Consider the following 16,223-nt stretch of genomic DNA (forward strand, 5'->3'; position numbering starts at 1 on the left):
CAGCGGGGGACGAATTTGGGTGAGGCTGCACACCCGAACCCACTCCTCGCATTAAACAATTCTTCTTCCCTTAAGATTCTATCCTGGAACGTGGCAGGTTTAGCTAATAAATTGAACAACCCGTCCTGGAGTTCCTTTATCGAGGACAAGGACATTTGCCTGCTCCAAGAGACTTGGGCAAGAGAAGACATCACCCACACGGGTTTTGCAACATTTTCAATACACGCAACTTGGGGGGGAAGAGGGCGTCCCTCGGGCGGCCTTGCAATAGGGGTGGCTACTGATCTGGGATGCAGGGCTGCTGTCCTCCCAACGAATACGGCAGATATTCTAGCTGTACTGTTGGAATGGCCAAACGCCCAAAGCCTTCTGCTGATAAATGTCTATTCCAGGCCAACCAACATTACACAGGAGTCGCCTACCATTGCGGAGCTTGCCCTTGCCCTTAATGAAATTCCGGAGGGCATCCCCCATTTAATAGGAGGCGACTTCAATTGCCACTATGAGCCCCTCTCAGGTACTCTGAAAGGCCTGGCCTTGGAGGAGGACCTCTTGTGGTTCATATCGCCCTCACAGTCTCCGGCCCCAAGATCATGGTCCCCCCTGGCCCTACAAATCACCTCCCTAACCCTGAAACATGGCCTTTGGGCCTGTAATGGAAGGTTTAAATCTGACATCCCTGCAAGATGCACCTTCAATAGAGTGGGCAGCGAGTCACGACTGGATTACGTTTTGGTTCCCCTGACCTCTTGGTCGCACATCAGAGACTTTTGGGTCACAACTAGGGATGATAGTGATCATAATGCCTTAGAACTAGCATACGACCATCCCGGGCCCTTGGCCAGGGGGAAACAAAGGGAGGCAACCGTGGAGAGTCTGGTCCTCGAGAACAATAGGCGCAGAGTGAAGTGGGGGCTAATAGCTTCCCACCCTGGGAAGATACCCAAGCTATATGCACAGGTAGTCCCCCTATTTGAAAAGGTCGCGGCATTCAAACTGAATGACACTACACAGGATATATATATGCAACTAGGGCAGATACATGCTGCCCTTGTTAAATCCCTCTCCGAATCCCTAACCAAAAAACCCACCAAGTCGAATGGAAAAATCGTTGGCCCCCTCTGGTACAACGGTGCTTGCCGCAAGGCAAAAACCGATCTTATGACTTCAATTAAAGAGGGAAAGGGCAATGTGGAAATTAGGGCAAGGAGATCAGTTTACAAATTTTTGATTTCCAATGCTAAAAGTGAATGGGAGCATGAAAATGGATCAAACTCACTAATTCCCTGGCCTGTGCGGACTCGCGCAAATTTTGGCGCTGTGTCAATACAGGTTCGGAGGATTTGACATCCGCCATAGAACCTAATATTTCAGCCAAGGCATGGCAGGACCATTTTCAGTCCCTCTATAAATCACCTGAGGGTGACAGGGCAAACTCCAGCCAATTGCACTGTCCCGCTGGGATTGGTGAGCTGTTCACAATAAAGGTGGTACGAGCAGCTGTGGCTGGGTTGGCATCAGGAAAGGCACCAGGGTTGGATGGGATGCCGGGTGACCTGTTCAAGCAGGAACCGGATGTCTGGGCGCCTTATCTTGCGATTCTCTTCAATGCCATCCTGGGAGGCATGGCTATGCCAGGTACTTGGCTGGGCGCAGAGATTGTCCCAATTTTTAAAAAGGGCTCGCCTCTGCTCCCAGCCAACTACAGACCTATTAGCCTTATTGATGTGCCACAGAAGATCTTTGGCAGACTCATGTTAAATCGCCTCCAAGATTGGATTGAGGAGCGCGCGATCATGAGCCCATACCAAGCGGCATTTCCACCACCGACCAAATCTTCCGTTTGAATCTTCTACACCGGAAGACTGTGCTGATCGAGGGCGGCAGCCTATACACGGTTTTCGTGGACTTGCGTGCCGCCTTCGATTTGGTGCCCAGGGACAAATTATGGGCTGTACTAATGGACCTCGAGGTTCCTGCTGATATCCTTTCAATTCTGAGAAGATTGCACCAGGGTAATTTTGCCAGGGTAAGATGCGGAAGAGGAGGCCTTCTCTCGGACGCTTTCCCCGTTGACAGGGAGGTCAGACAGGGTTGCGTCCTTGCACCGACCCTTTTCTGCCTCTTTGTCAACGGGGTCATAAACCATCTTAACGTCCTGAGTAACATTGACGCCCCTAAGTTGGATGGCAGCAGGGTACCTGCAATTATGTTTGCAGATGATACCCTGCTGCTTTCCAAATCCCCCATGGGCTTACAACGGGTGCTGGATGGGTTCGCGGGTTTCTGTGCGGATCACGGATTGGAGATCAATGCTGCAAAAACTAAGTATATGATCTTCAATCCGCCCCCCACGACGCGCGCGTGCCCCTCCATAGGCTCCTCTAGATTAGAAAGGGTCTACACCTTTGAATATCTGGGGGTAGTAATTAATCAGTCTATGACTTGGGACTCCCATAAAACCAAGGCAAACATGAAACTGACCCAGCTGGTTGGTGGAATAGCCAGGATGACTAAAGGATTGACTTATAGGCCATTTGGCCCCCGCATACAAATTTATAAAGTCCAGGCCAGAGGGGCTGTGACTTACGGAGCTGTAATTTGGGGGCATACGCCCAAGCAGAAGCTGCAGGTAACAGAGAACAACTTCCTCAGGCAGTTGGCAGCTCTGCCAGTAAGTACCCCCCTTTTGCCACTCAGACTTGATCTGGGTCTAAGACCGATCTCAGAGGAGCTGGGTCTTAAACCCCTAACCTTTTGGTGCAAAATATGGTCCTCGCCGGAACTTTCCAAATACAGAGTGGAGCTGTCAGAGATCTTGCGCCTCCATAATAACAGAAAAATCCCATGGCTAAGTTATATAAAGCACACTTGTGAGTCATTGGGTAGACCAGAATTGTGGCTGGACCCAGAGACTGTTTGCCCCAGGGTCTCATGTAAACTTATTTCGAAGGCGTACTATGAGCATAACTTACGAGTTGCCATCATGAGTGTACGGGAGGGGTCTCAAATTGGCTACTTCCTGGGCTTTAAAGACTCATACCACCTAGAGCCAATCTTTAATGATATGGGCCCGACATTAACAAGGAAGCTTTACATGCAATGGCGCTACAGCACCCTTCCTCTTAGGGCACATACGGTTCTCTGGGCACATTTAGATCACACAGCTTTATGCCCTGCTTGCGCGTATTCGCACGAGACAGATCTGCATGTCATATTTTTCTGCCCAGCGTACCAAAGAGCAAGGAACTACTGGCTCCGCCCCCTCCTCAGAAATCTGGGCTTTAGACAGCATTCCCCAGCTTTCAGAATATTGAAAACAGATCTTTCTGCTCCAACTGTATTTGCTGTTGCTAAATTTCTAACATCAATGTGGATTACTCGCATGCATTGTCTCAAGTTACTCCAGTCGAATGAATTATCGTGACGATTTTAGTTCAATTTGTGCTTTGCTCAATGTTAACTGAAATATGTCTGTATTTTACATTGCCATGATTTTATTGTACTTTTCTTGTACGCTTTTATGGTCCGAGTGACCGAAATAAAGATAAATGAATGAATGAACACGACAGATAACAATTTCGAGTAATTTGCTTGTTATAAGTCATCAATATATTTTCGCGACAACCATACTTATGTGGGTGGCAATCGGTTCTCATTACCAGGCCTTCCTGACGTCACAGGACAAAGCCAACAACAGAACGTACGCCATATTAAGGTCAGTCAAACCGACGCTGGAGACAAATCATCAAAAGTGGCGGTCTCATTTTCTGAATGCAAGATTAAAGACGCGAAGGTCCCGTTGCGCACGCGCGTATGCTTAATCGGGGCGGAGAGACAAGTCACCGTGGACGTAACTGGGAGTTGTAGTTCACACTGCCATCTTTTTGAAGACGACCATTCTCGGGAAACTAACATTGCTCTCTAGGGGACTGAATGAGGTATGTACTTTACTGACACTGGGGCTTGAAGAGCCTGGGAAAACCTACGACGTTCATAACAAGTGGAGGCGTAAATCGTTGAGACCTGTGCTGGCCCAACGCCCGGGCTATCATACCGGGCCTTGCATGCACTGAGGTCCCTTCGATATGTCTCTGGTAGCCTATGCCAGTAGCGAGGATAGTGACTCTGAACCTGAACCGCCCGGGACGGAGAAGCAGCGGGGTGGTGGGCTGTTCTCGAGTCTGCCACCTCCCCGCAACACCGTGCTCCCTCGCTTCACTTTGGTGGACGCCGCAGAGGCAGACCTTCCTGCCACTCATCGGACTGCGCCCCCGACGAATGCACTCCCTACTGAATCCAGGTTAGGGCTGCCCGCTCCCAAGGGAAGCGGTCTGAACCTGCCCGCCCCCACCGGCGATACTTCTACCGTCCCCGGTGCCAAGAAGAGGGCGGAGCCTGTGAGGATCAGCGCCCCCCAGCTGCATGGAAATGATGTGAGTAACGCTAATATGGGGGTGATAGCTGCGCCCTTGGCATAATTAACCGGCACGTGATGGGGTGTTGTGCGAGTGATGAGCTGTATCACCATTATACTGCGACCAACATTGTATGTCAAGCCATACACATTACAGGGATACTGAAGTGTGAATTATTTGTGATACATTTAGGGCAAAAGTCTAAAATAGAAGTGGGGGGGACTAGCCAAGTTAAGCTGTATGCAAGTGATATCATGTCGCGTGACATCCCAGTGCATGACACCATGGCACGTGACATTGCATGTGACATCACAACCCATTGACCTCACAAGAAGTGACGTCATATCTTAAGATCTCACACATGTGTAGCAGGTCAATTATGAGTACATTTGAGAGCATTACAGTATTAAGCCCTGCCACACAGAAATTGGCTTCAAGGAGAAACGTGGCAGTAAATCTGTTCTGCTTAATATTTTGCAAAGTCCGTATTTAAAAAAATCTTATAGGGTTAAGCTTTTTCTACAGAGATCTTTGTGTTCCAACTTAATCACAAAATAATAGTGGTAAGATAACTTTGGAGGTTAACATATTTGCTGGAGAGATCTGTCAATCAAAGTAGCATAGAGGGTCAGCATGTCTCCTGCAAAGCACATTAGGTATCCCACACATGATAGAATTTCATTTGATGTAAGTGGGTTACTGCTTTTAACACAGAGATCGTTTTGTTACTTGAAGTTCATAAATTGTAATCCTTCTAATATAGCACAGTGAGCTATCAAGGACATGTAGCTCCTACACCTTGAAAACCTCACTGTCATGTAATAATACATCCTGCACATTGATTTATACATATATAATTTATTGTCAATGTGTATGTGTGATGTAAAGTGCCCTGACACCATGCAATGGGATGAGCAGCACTATAGTGCTATAAAAGAAATAAAACAAAATAGTGGTATTTAAATGTATTTGTATAAATACTGGGATAGACCAACACATCTGACATTCTTACAGTGCATGCATATCTCTTATATACAGGGACTGAACAAAATCAGAAACATGTCCCTCTCAAATACCTGTGAGGTGATGAGCTGTGTGCCTTTGTTTTCCCTCCATTACATTTAGGTGTGAGGCTCCCATCCAGGTTACTCCAACAAAAGGAGGCCTGGTGGCCCATTACCTTCAGCCTTTGTTATGGGCCTTGCTGGAATCCAAGAATCCCCTTCTCTGCTTGCACTTTGCTGCTCTGAACGAAAGCAGACAACAAGCAGGTGCCACTGATTTTGTCCCAGTGTCTGGAAATGACACCAGGACAAGTTTAGCATATTTCTCTGAGTCCCGACTTCTTGGCAGGGTAGACGGCGTCCACCCTGTGACAAGAGTGGGTAGACACCGTCTACCCGTGTGTGACCTGGATACATTAAAAACAATCATGACGTAGCCTGTATATTTGCCCATGGTAACATGGTGTTGTGGTATTTGTTTCATTGCAAGCATAAGCCACAAAAATAAAAACCGGGAATTGCAATGCCAATCTGTCTCCGATTTAAATAACTGAGCTGTTGGCTCTCCCAGTGCCTATTTAGATTGCTATGTGTCAAGGCACATGCCTTGCAATCTTGGAATGGGTTTCCTGTTAAGGCAGACCCCCCTCCACGATTTTTGTGAAGTTTTTTGCCCAATTTTGCGGCCTAAAAATAAAAAAGTAACGGCCCAAAAAAGCAAAAATTGCTGTATTTTCGAATCGGGAGCTAAACATGTCTGTCGCACAGATACCATGCCCCAGATGTGAGGCCAGCAAACAGCACTGTACAGACCAGTTAAGACAAATGTTTGGTGCCAGACTGAGCGAAGATTTACATTTTAAAGTTGCACTCTGTCTGTCACAACTCTACCATCTTGCTTTCCAGCATCAAATACATGGTGCTGGAGGTAGGCTATTACTTTAGTTCCCGGTGCTCACCTCCCACCTCCCACCTTAATTTAAGGTGTGAGGAGGGCGGACAGGGCTAAAGTAACAGCTCCCCTCCTGCACCATGTCTTTCACACTTATTGTGTGTGATGGGTGCTCTGGGGTAGGGTTGAGGGGAGTAGCTATCAAGGGATGGGAGTGAACACAGATAGGTGCCACAATGGGTTGTGTGGGGGCTAAAGACTGCCAATGAAGGCTGATACATTAACATACTCGTTAAGTCCCGGTCTCCTGCCTTCTTTTGTTGTGCTTTGTTATAGAGGCAGAGGGAGTAGGAAAACATCTCTCTCTACTGCCAAGCCTCCTTTTACTGGCCCATCGCAGGGCCAATGAAAGCAGGTTTAAAGAAATGGTTTAATTAAGATTTTGCAGGGGTTTTGTAAAAATCGTGGCATTTCAGTTTTTTTGCAAATTGTGAAATCGCAAAATCCTGAAGGATCTGTTAAGGCCAACCCAGTGCAAGATGTCAGCTAGGCATTATGACTTGTGTGCACTCACATGCCATGATGTGCACATGCATTGTGATGCAGCTATCATTTTGTTAGTTATGTTCTCCTTTTTTTTAGGTCTCGCGCCTAGCGTTGCAGTGCTCAGTGCAGCTCGCGCAGCGAGAAATTTATTGGGGCAGAGGGATTTTAGGAGAAGGACTTTTGTTCCCGCCCATGCTTTCTATTGGGCAGCGTCAAAAACTCTGCCTTGTCATTGGTGTGCAGCGGTTTTTGTTACCGCCCTGTGGCTTTTTTTGACACGCCCTTGGGACAGCGAGTCTACGGCGTGTCTTGCTCACGCTGCCTGCACGCGCCAGACGGCTCTCTTATTGGTTGGCGACTAGCAAATCAGCATTGTGATTGGTGCACCTTGTCAACCAATCAGAGAGCCTACTGGTGCGTGCAGGCAGCGTGAGCAAGACACGCTATAGACTCGCTGTCCCAAGGGCTACAGATTTCCCGGTGCCGTTGTTAATCAAGTTGGAACCCAAGGTTCCTCAGTGGAAGAGTTAATGATACTGCAATTACGATAATAATCAAGGCTGGTGCAAGAGATGGTACGCAGATGCGGGCTGCGCTGAGAGGGATATGCTTATGAAAAAGTCCTTACTCTGATGCTAAAAAGCGTGTCCTGGATGTTGGGGCTGAGAGGTCAGCACAGAGAGAGGCCGAGCAGGGCTGCCGTTCAGGGCCGCTTACCCCATGGTCAGACGTTTACAGATTGCGCCGTTGTTACTTTAAAGCGACTTTAGGCAGCCGTCATACGGCGCACCACAATGGAGAGCTAAGGCTTCATAATGTCTCTCATGTAAATGGTGAAATATAATTATGCCTTAGGGTTTTAAGAACTGCTTGTGTTGAGGCTGGTTTGCCTTACCGGAGTAGTGGGCCGCTTACATAGGCGGGGAAGCCAGGTAGGGCGGCCCGAGAATCTGAAATCGAGTGCTGGGTTTCCGGATGGTTAATGCGTACGACTTTCGAGCCCGTATGTTAATCGGAGGGTTGCGGGTTCAAGTCCCTTCGGGGACAGGCTCTTTTGTAAAAAAAATAATAATAATAATAAAAAAAGAAATACAAAAGTAGAAGGAATGTCTCCCAGAGCGAGGGTTTAAGGGGCAACATGCGAGGAGAGAATTGGGTGGCAACAGAAGCAGAAAACGAGAGATGGTGTCGGGAGGGGTAACCCAAAGATGTCAGTAACGATGTCGGGGGCGTACAGACCTTCCCGTGCAGCAACCGGGTTTGAAGTCTGCCATAGGCGTGGCATGAGCCCTGTGGCATATCTCACAGGGTGAACACAGGAAATAGAGGGGCGCGAAGGAGGGCGCTACCAGGAGCGTAGTCATAAATATTTAGCAGTAATTTAACATCTGGCTCAACAAAGTGCTGTGGGTCACAAGGCCCTGGCAACAGCACGCAGCAAGCTTCAGGGAGCCCGCCCGCTCCATGCAGGCGTGTGCTTATGTGAAGTCATCTGACATAGTATGCGCGGTGCGATGGCTTAATGATTTAAGAACTTACTGTTTTGGCGCAGAAAGCTCAGTGGGTTTAGGGGGTCCGGCGTGGGGAGGTGGAAGATGTATGGGCATTTTGTCAGGATGCTGAGGTTTTGTTTAAAGCTTTCTTTTGTGGTGGGCGAGGGTGAATGGCAGGTTGCTGTGGTTATGGTCTGTTTTTTATTTTTTTATTCTGGAGATAGCCATGGTCTGGAGATTGCATTCCGTTCACCACGGACATTTACTGACATTTTCTTCGAAGCGCGGTCTTCAAAGCATTTCCCTGCCATGTCGAGGAGTAGTTGTTTAATTTTCCCGCCTCCCGCTAGCGCGCGCGGCGCAAGTATCTGTGGAGAGGTTGGTGGAGTGCTTAGTCTTACATTCAGCATTTACGTTAATAATTCAAAATGCTGTTGTTATTCTTAGCCTTTCCCCCAAGCAGGAATTTTAATTGCGGGCATGCTGGGGGTGAAGGGCAATCATTAACTCTTTACACGGCGGGTGCCCGAGAAGCGTGTTCTGCCCCCTTCTAAGGTCTGGGGCTTTGCATGCCTGTTTCCTTAGCGATCTTGCAATGTGGCAGGATAATGCCCCGTTTTATATTTTGGCACGCGCACTCTGTTCATTTCAACTGCTCTTGTCTTGACTTTAGATAGAATGGAAATTAAGCTTTGCTGTGGTGAAAATCAACACGTACACATTTATGATGTGAGTGTCTAGCACAGAGACAGAGGCCTCGATTAGCAAAAAGGAAACATTGTTCCTGGAGATACATTTCACCATTTATTCTTAAGCTTTTACAGCTTGTGGCCTCCTGTAACTCAATACAGACTGTTGTAAAATGGTCAATTAAAGCTAGATTGTTTGGAAGTTTCGACCTTTTTTGGTACAATGTCTTTTTACAGGAGATTCTCCTTGATTAATATAACAAGCATTTGCAATGCAATAGGTCTCGCAGTTACGCAAGTTTGAGCTATTGACATTGTAAATGGCTACGGCTTTTATTTTGTTTTTGGATTTTAAAACAAAAAGAAAAGACATTGTCATTTACAATGGACTATTGGCATTGTAAATGACAATGCTTTTTATTTGTTTTTCAAACGAAAACAAAAACCATTAATAAAAGGCATTATCATTTACAATGCCAATAGCTCAAAGTCACGTAAATGCAATGCAATATGTCTCGCATTTACGACAATTTAAGCTATTGTCATTGTGCATGACTATGCCATTTATTTATGTTTTAAGAATGAAAACAAAAATGAAAGGCATTGTCATTTACAATGTCAATAGCTCAAACTAGTGTCAATGCGAGACCTATTGCATTGCACATACTTGTTAATTTACCCTTCCTTGTTGGCGGATTCCCACATAGGAGCAATAAATAAAATAAAAATAAGGACTAAAAAGAAAACGACTGATTGTAAAGTAATGTCCCCCCCACCCCACCTCTGGCAATGAAGTGCGCCTCATTTTAGGATGTGCTTATTAACTCTAGCAATATGCTATCTTGATATAACACGGGAAAGAGAAAGAAGGTGCTTACAGAGTAGGAGGCTGCATGAGCTGGAATTACTGATTGCACAAAAAAAGCCACCTCACAATCTCTGAACCTGTACCCAGGCGAGGGTGCTCAATCCGAATGGAAGAATATTCTCTTTCTTCTTATCGGAACACCTTAATTGCTAAGGGTCTTCACATAGATAGATTTCTCTGCACTATTACATTCCCATACAAATAATAGCTAAGGGGGGGGGGGGGGGGAATGCTCCGCAAACAAATAAAACATTTTTTCCCTAAGAATGGCCCCAACATACGGTTTGCTATGCTAAAATGACAATTTTCTTGTTTTTACCACTGTAATTGCATTTTTTAAAGATGTTTCCCATTTTTAGGTCTTGCCTGGCGTTAGAGCGCATGCGCTCCTCGCCCTCGAGAGCAATAGTAAACAAGTTACTTTTGAGAAGGGGATTCAAGCCCCGCCCTTCATTTCCATTGGGTAGCGTCAGCGTTTATGGTAAACGCTGGCTTCCCATTGAAAAGGAAGGTTTTTCGTTGCCTCCCTTTCGCTTTTTGCCAGACTGGCTCACCTGATTCACGGCTGTGTTGAAGACTTTTCTTATCTGCTTGTTTATGTAAGAAAGGCTTCACGACAGCTGTGAAGCAGGCACAGAGCTCAGAGGCGCACGGGGAGGACAAGACAATGGCGAGCGCTTGTTTTAAGCATGGGCAGAGTAAGTGATAAGAAACTTTCACACAAGTACCGGTTTCCTGGTACACTTAAACTCTTCTGAGCTTTTAATTATGCAGGTGAAGCTCCCAGTTTTTGATTCTCTCGAAGTTTCTCAACTTCGAGTTCAACTGCGATTTTTTTTTTTTTGGTGCTCTTCAAAAACGTCAACACACCGCAAGTAATTTTGACCCTAATTAAATTCAGCCTAGATGCAATTTAAATCGCCGCGATGGCCATTGTCTTAGGAGGCTGCTGGCAGGGCAGAGGCACAGGGGCGCAATATCAGGCTACCTGGGTTTGAGTCTGTCCCTTTCTTAATACATGTTTTTAATTCTCCCGACCCTTTACACATACGAAAGACACAAACAGGTGCTGGGGTAGGAGCACACCTCGCCATAATGAAGCATGCAACCTAGCTTGCGAAAGGTGCTGTACCCTGCCTCCTGTGTATTTATTGTATCTGTTCGGGTGAGCCTTCGCACATGAGCGGTGCTCTCAGTAGGTGGAGGTTTAAAGTGTCAGCTGTGATGAAATCATGCTCGACAGAAATCACAAAAAATCCTTTTGCTTCCAGAAGCCAAGTCATGCTTCGGTAGCTGGGCTTAAAGCCTCCTTGTTTCAGCGAGATGATGGCACTGTACGGTTCTCCGAGTGAGGGGCGGGTCTAAAACCATTACGGCGTGAGGCTGATTACTGAAGATATCTGCTTAGCCACGTGACATAGAATATCCGAGGGTTTATAGAGTGTGTGCGGCAGGCTTGAGAGTGCGGCTCGGTCGGTGCTCAGCTCTGGTCTGTGCGTGGGAACTGGAGCAACATGAGGGGGCTCGTCTTGGCTCGAAGCGCGCCACCGCTGTCGGGCTCTCGGCCCGGGCATGTGCGATATCTGGATAGGCTAGAAGCGCGCTACTCACTCAAGCACTTATCTTGGGTATGTGGGTTATTAGGAAAGGCGTAGACTAGCGGATGTGGCTTAACGGCCAGAGCAGCCGACTTTGGAGCTGGGGAAGCACGTACGAGTCTCGGCGTCCGCTCAATATTCTGTGATTCTGGGCAAATCACTTAATCTCCCTGTGCCTACCAAAAAATTAATGTGGTTGTGTAACGCAATTGGTGCTCATGTAAAGCGTCCATACCTTCGGGTCGAGTTATCGCTATATTGCAACAAAAAAAGCCTTGAAGCTTGCTACCCCTCTACCCCAGGCGCTCATCCATGAGCCCGTGGAGTGTGGGTTATCAGGACAGGCTTGAAGCGTGCCACTACCCTCAGGAGCGCATCTCTGGGCACCGGTGAGTGTGGGGTATCCGGACAGGCTCGAAGGCACCACCCTCAAGGCTCACCGCTCGCCCCCGGGATGTGTGAGATATCAGGACAGGCTCGAGGCGCGCCATACCTATCAGGTGCACACCCCTCGGCCTGTGGCTTTGTGGGGTACCGAAGCACCAAAAACAAAGCCTGCTCTTCCAGGCCAATTTGTGTGCCCAGGTAAGTGTGTGTTGCCAGGACAGGCGTGAAGCACGGCTTCCCCGTCAGACTTATGCCAGGGCCTCGTGTGCAGCTAACCTCCGCGCCCACTTTGTTTTTGTTCCTTCGCGCCCACTTTTTTTCTGGTCCTAAGCTGGGCCCCGATGATCCTACAGAAATGCACGGTTAGCTGTAATGGAGCGAGTACAGCGCGTGGCATTAAGCGGACTGACCGCCTGTGCAGCAAAGCAGGCACGAGCATCCTTTGGGCTATGCATGGACGTACCGTTAGAAAGATGAGCTGCAGTCTTTATTGCTGACCTCTGTGTGTGAGGCACTGTACTGGCGAGCCCTGTCAAGCACCGGGCACCACAGGTTATACTAACAAATTTTGAATAAAACCCGCATCACTGCAAGGCTTTAATTAGTCGCACATATCATTATCAGCTGTGTTCAGCTACCAGCGTGATCTAATTACGAATAATTTTCCTAGTTCAGTTGGTTGGCACTTCCTTCTGGAGATTCTTTCATAATGCACATGCGGCTAAAATCGATACATGCCAACATACCCGATCCAGGCGGGAGACGCCAGGTTTTCGAAGCACAAAATGGCTTTATTTTGGCAGCTCTTTGGGGCCCTCCTGGTAATCAGGGTATAATTGCCACTGTTAATTTGCATATGACTTATGCCATTCAGTTTTTTTCATGTGAATTTGCTTTCACAAAAGGTATTTCACCAAAACCAGTGTGCAAGGAGTTAAAGTTATACAGTAAAGGTAAAATCATACAGTAGACTCCTCATGACTATTAGATTTCTTTCCCTTGTTACACGCGATCTGAAAGGTACTAAACAGTGTTTTCATCATGCCAAGTTTGCTGTACTGTGGTAAAAAAACAAAAAAAATGTCACCTTTGCACTGTGGCAACAAATGTGTTAATACGTGTTTATTAATAAGGTTACTCTAAATAAAGTGTTAATGGGCCACATTTATTTTATGCCACAGCAGTGAAAATAAACATGGCCCAAAATGTACAACAATTCTAATAAACATGCATACATCCACATAGTTATTACTACAGTGCAAATGTCACATTGACCTTATTATTGTACAAATTTAAACTCTTGCACCCTGTGGTTTTGGTTAAATATCTTTCGTTAAACCAAGTACAAAAATTCCATGGCATAAACCATATATGCAGATACACAGAGTGTAATAAACTACTGATTCACAGTGTTGTGGGAGGGATTAGCTTTATGACTAGCTGAAGGTTCAGTTGCTAAATTTGGAAGCCAGTTACTCATGTATGACGTGGAAGCCCCCCAAACTAGTTCGCACAGGCGTTATAATCTGTGACCTACAGATTACACAAACACATTTATGGAAAAGTACAGAATTTGATAGTGGTCCTCCATAGGGGGCTGTAACCATAGTAACTGAGAACCAAGGGGAAAGGAAAAGAGAACCAGCTTAAATCTAAGTGAGCTGGGGCATAGAGAATGAGTGAGAAAGAGACAGGGTGCGAAAGTGGAAGGTGGGTTTAGGGTAGTGGCTATTAGCTTGTGCTACATTGTTTTGTGGTTATTCGCGTGTGCTGCAATGTATAGGAAAACTGATAGGTAAGACGCATAGTCGTTATCATTGGGTGCTGCACAAAGCAGTAAAGGGGTGGCAGTTGTTACACCGGGAGCATGAATCAGAAAAAGAGGGGTACTTATTGGCATGCAGTGGGTGATGCAGTAGAACAGAGGTGGTGGTTTTGGCAATCCTGTACGGTACAGCAAAGGGGTGGTGATTATTGGTAGGCAATGAATGCATCGTCTGGCAGAATGGTGGTGAATATCACCAGGCACTCTATTGAACACAGAAAAAGGGGTAGTTATTGGCAGGTGCTACATAGAGGATAGAAAGGAGAAAGAACGGCGATGACTGTATGTGAAGCATGGAACAGTAAAAGGCTGCTTGTTACCAGCAAGAACCGCAGAGTATGGTGGAGATTCTGGTAAGGGCTGGTAAAAGTATGGACTTTTTTGGCGCGTGTTACATCGTGTTGTAGAACAGTGGTGGTTGTTGGCCCGCACAGTAGGGAGCAGTAAGCGTGTGGTTCTTATTGGCATGCCCTGCAGTGGGGAGTATTAGAAGGGTGGTGGTTGTTAGCCGTTCTTGCTTGGAGAAGTAAACCAGCATTAAAAATGCAATAGGTCTCGCCTTTCATTAAGTTAAAGCCATTTGCTTTGCTATACAATGCCATTAGCAAAGCAAATGGCTTTAACTTAATCAAAGGCGAGACCTATTGCATTTTCAATGCTTGTTCCTAATTTTTGTGGTTTCAATCCACTTTCAGTTTGCGGTAGAAACAGGTGTGAAACCCATGGGTGTTGCCAGTAAGCTGTACATTTCTGAAAAGTAGACAAAATTCTGAATTAAGCACAATGTCATTAGTGTAGACCCATTAAGGTTTTCCCAATAAAATTAACCATTGCGCCCAGATGGGAAAAGGCGCAAAACGCAACATGGACGGATCGGGTTTTTCCACTTAAAAAACAACCTTTTTTTTGTCCGTGTTGGTGACTGGAATTTGGGCCCTAGCACAGCAGGCACTGAAGGAAAGCTACTAAACCTGCACATTTCTCAAACCTAAACACTGGGTGGAGGGGGGGGGGGTCTAGGTGGCGTGACTTGCATAGCTCTCACCAGTGTTTTTTTGTTTGATTTTTACCCAGAAGCCCTAGCAAATTTCAAACTTTGGCTAAAATGCACTATTTTCCCACATTTCTTTGATGGAAAGTTCTGGAATCGTCAGGAGGCTACAGATTTCCCAGCGTTCCTCTAAGTAACCCAATAAAAATTGTACCTCACGTGTTTGGTGGTCATAGCCTCACACTAACCTTTTCTACTGAAAACTGCCACCCCTCCTTTTTTAGGTCTCGCCTAGTGTTGCTGCGCACATGCGCAGCTCGCTCGGCAAGATTTATTGCTAATGAGGAGTTTGACAAAAGGGCTTTAAGGCCTGCCCCTTTTTTCCATTGGCTGGCGTCACCGTTTATGCTAAACGGTGGCCTGCCATTGGAAATAAGCTTTCTGGGGTGCCTCCTTTTTGCTTTTTTTGTCCGGCCCATCCGGACTAGATCGCCTGCTTCACGGCTGTTGTGAAGCAGTTTCTTATCGCAAGGAGGCGTGTTATGTAAACAAGCCCTTTGATTCAGTCCAAATGGGCCGGACAAAAAAGTAGACGTGGCGCCGCGGGTTTATTTTTGCATCTTGCTTTCACTTTAAAGTGAAAGCGCGCTGCAAAAATAAACCGTGGGAATGGCGAGCGCTTGTCCTTTCACTGGAGACAGATGCGAGGTGGTGATGTGCGAAGGAGACAACAGGCCGAAGGACAGATCTGACTTTCTGGGGAAGAGGAGCTGAGAAATGCTGTGGATGTGGTGGGAGGAGGCAGCGTGCTGGAGGCTGGAGAGAGTGGCATGGCTGTGCCCCCCTCACCCCTCTCTTGACTGCTGCGCTCATGCCCGTGTGCACTCACTGGTGCATGGCGCCAGGCGACTCCTGCAGAATACCAATCATACGCTCGGCGGAACCGTGCCATCTGCTCTGTGCTCACACCCGGCAGCCTGTGCGTTGTTCCTGAAATGTCACCCCTGCCGGGCCTCGCTCCTGGCCCCCAACGCGGGAATTCATTCAGTGAGCCCCACACGTGTCGATGCGCTGTAGGTACAAGGCGCGCATGAAGCGCTTCATCTCAGAATGCATTCAGTGAGCCAAGTGCGCTCATGAAGCGCTGTGAGCCCAACAAAAAGTGCATAAAGCGCTCTGTCGCAAAACTCATTTACTGAGCCCAAGGCGCGCTCAAAGCGCTCCTCCACAGAATACATTCACCGAGTCCAACATGCACAGGGAGCGCTCCTTCTCAGAATTCTTTTAGTGAGCCCAAGGCGCACCGAAGCGCTCCGTGGTAGAATTTATTTTGCAAGCCCAAAGCGAGCACGAAGTGCTACATCTCCGAATTAATTCAGTGAGCATGACCGTGCCATCTCTCAGAATTCAGTCAGCGAGCCCAATGCGCGTATGAAGCCATCGATCGCAAAATGAATTCAGTGCGTCCAACACACGCATAAAGCGCTTCATCTAATAATTCATTCAGTAAAC

General features: G+C 47.0%; 1 protein-coding gene across 2 annotated transcripts in view; it reads left to right on the top strand.

Annotated features, from left to right (window-relative positions):
• Positions 1-3,738: 3,738 nt before the first annotated feature.
• PRCC (proline rich mitotic checkpoint control factor) overlaps positions 3,739-16,223 on the top strand; it is a 147,024-nt gene continuing 134,539 nt past the window's right edge. The window contains exon 1 of one of the 2 annotated variants that reach the window (XM_085637337.1): positions 3,739-4,436. In XM_085637337.1, the coding sequence (XP_085493463.1) occupies positions 4,089-4,436 (348 nt within the window). In that variant the 5' untranslated portion in view covers positions 3,739-4,088. The remainder of the gene's footprint in view (positions 4,437-16,223) is intronic. The other variant, XM_085637338.1, reaches the window with a different exon arrangement.

This window comes from Triturus cristatus, chromosome 12 (genome assembly GCF_964204655.1).
Source record: "Triturus cristatus chromosome 12, aTriCri1.1, whole genome shotgun sequence".
Classification (NCBI taxonomy): domain Eukaryota; kingdom Metazoa; phylum Chordata; class Amphibia; order Caudata; family Salamandridae; genus Triturus; species Triturus cristatus.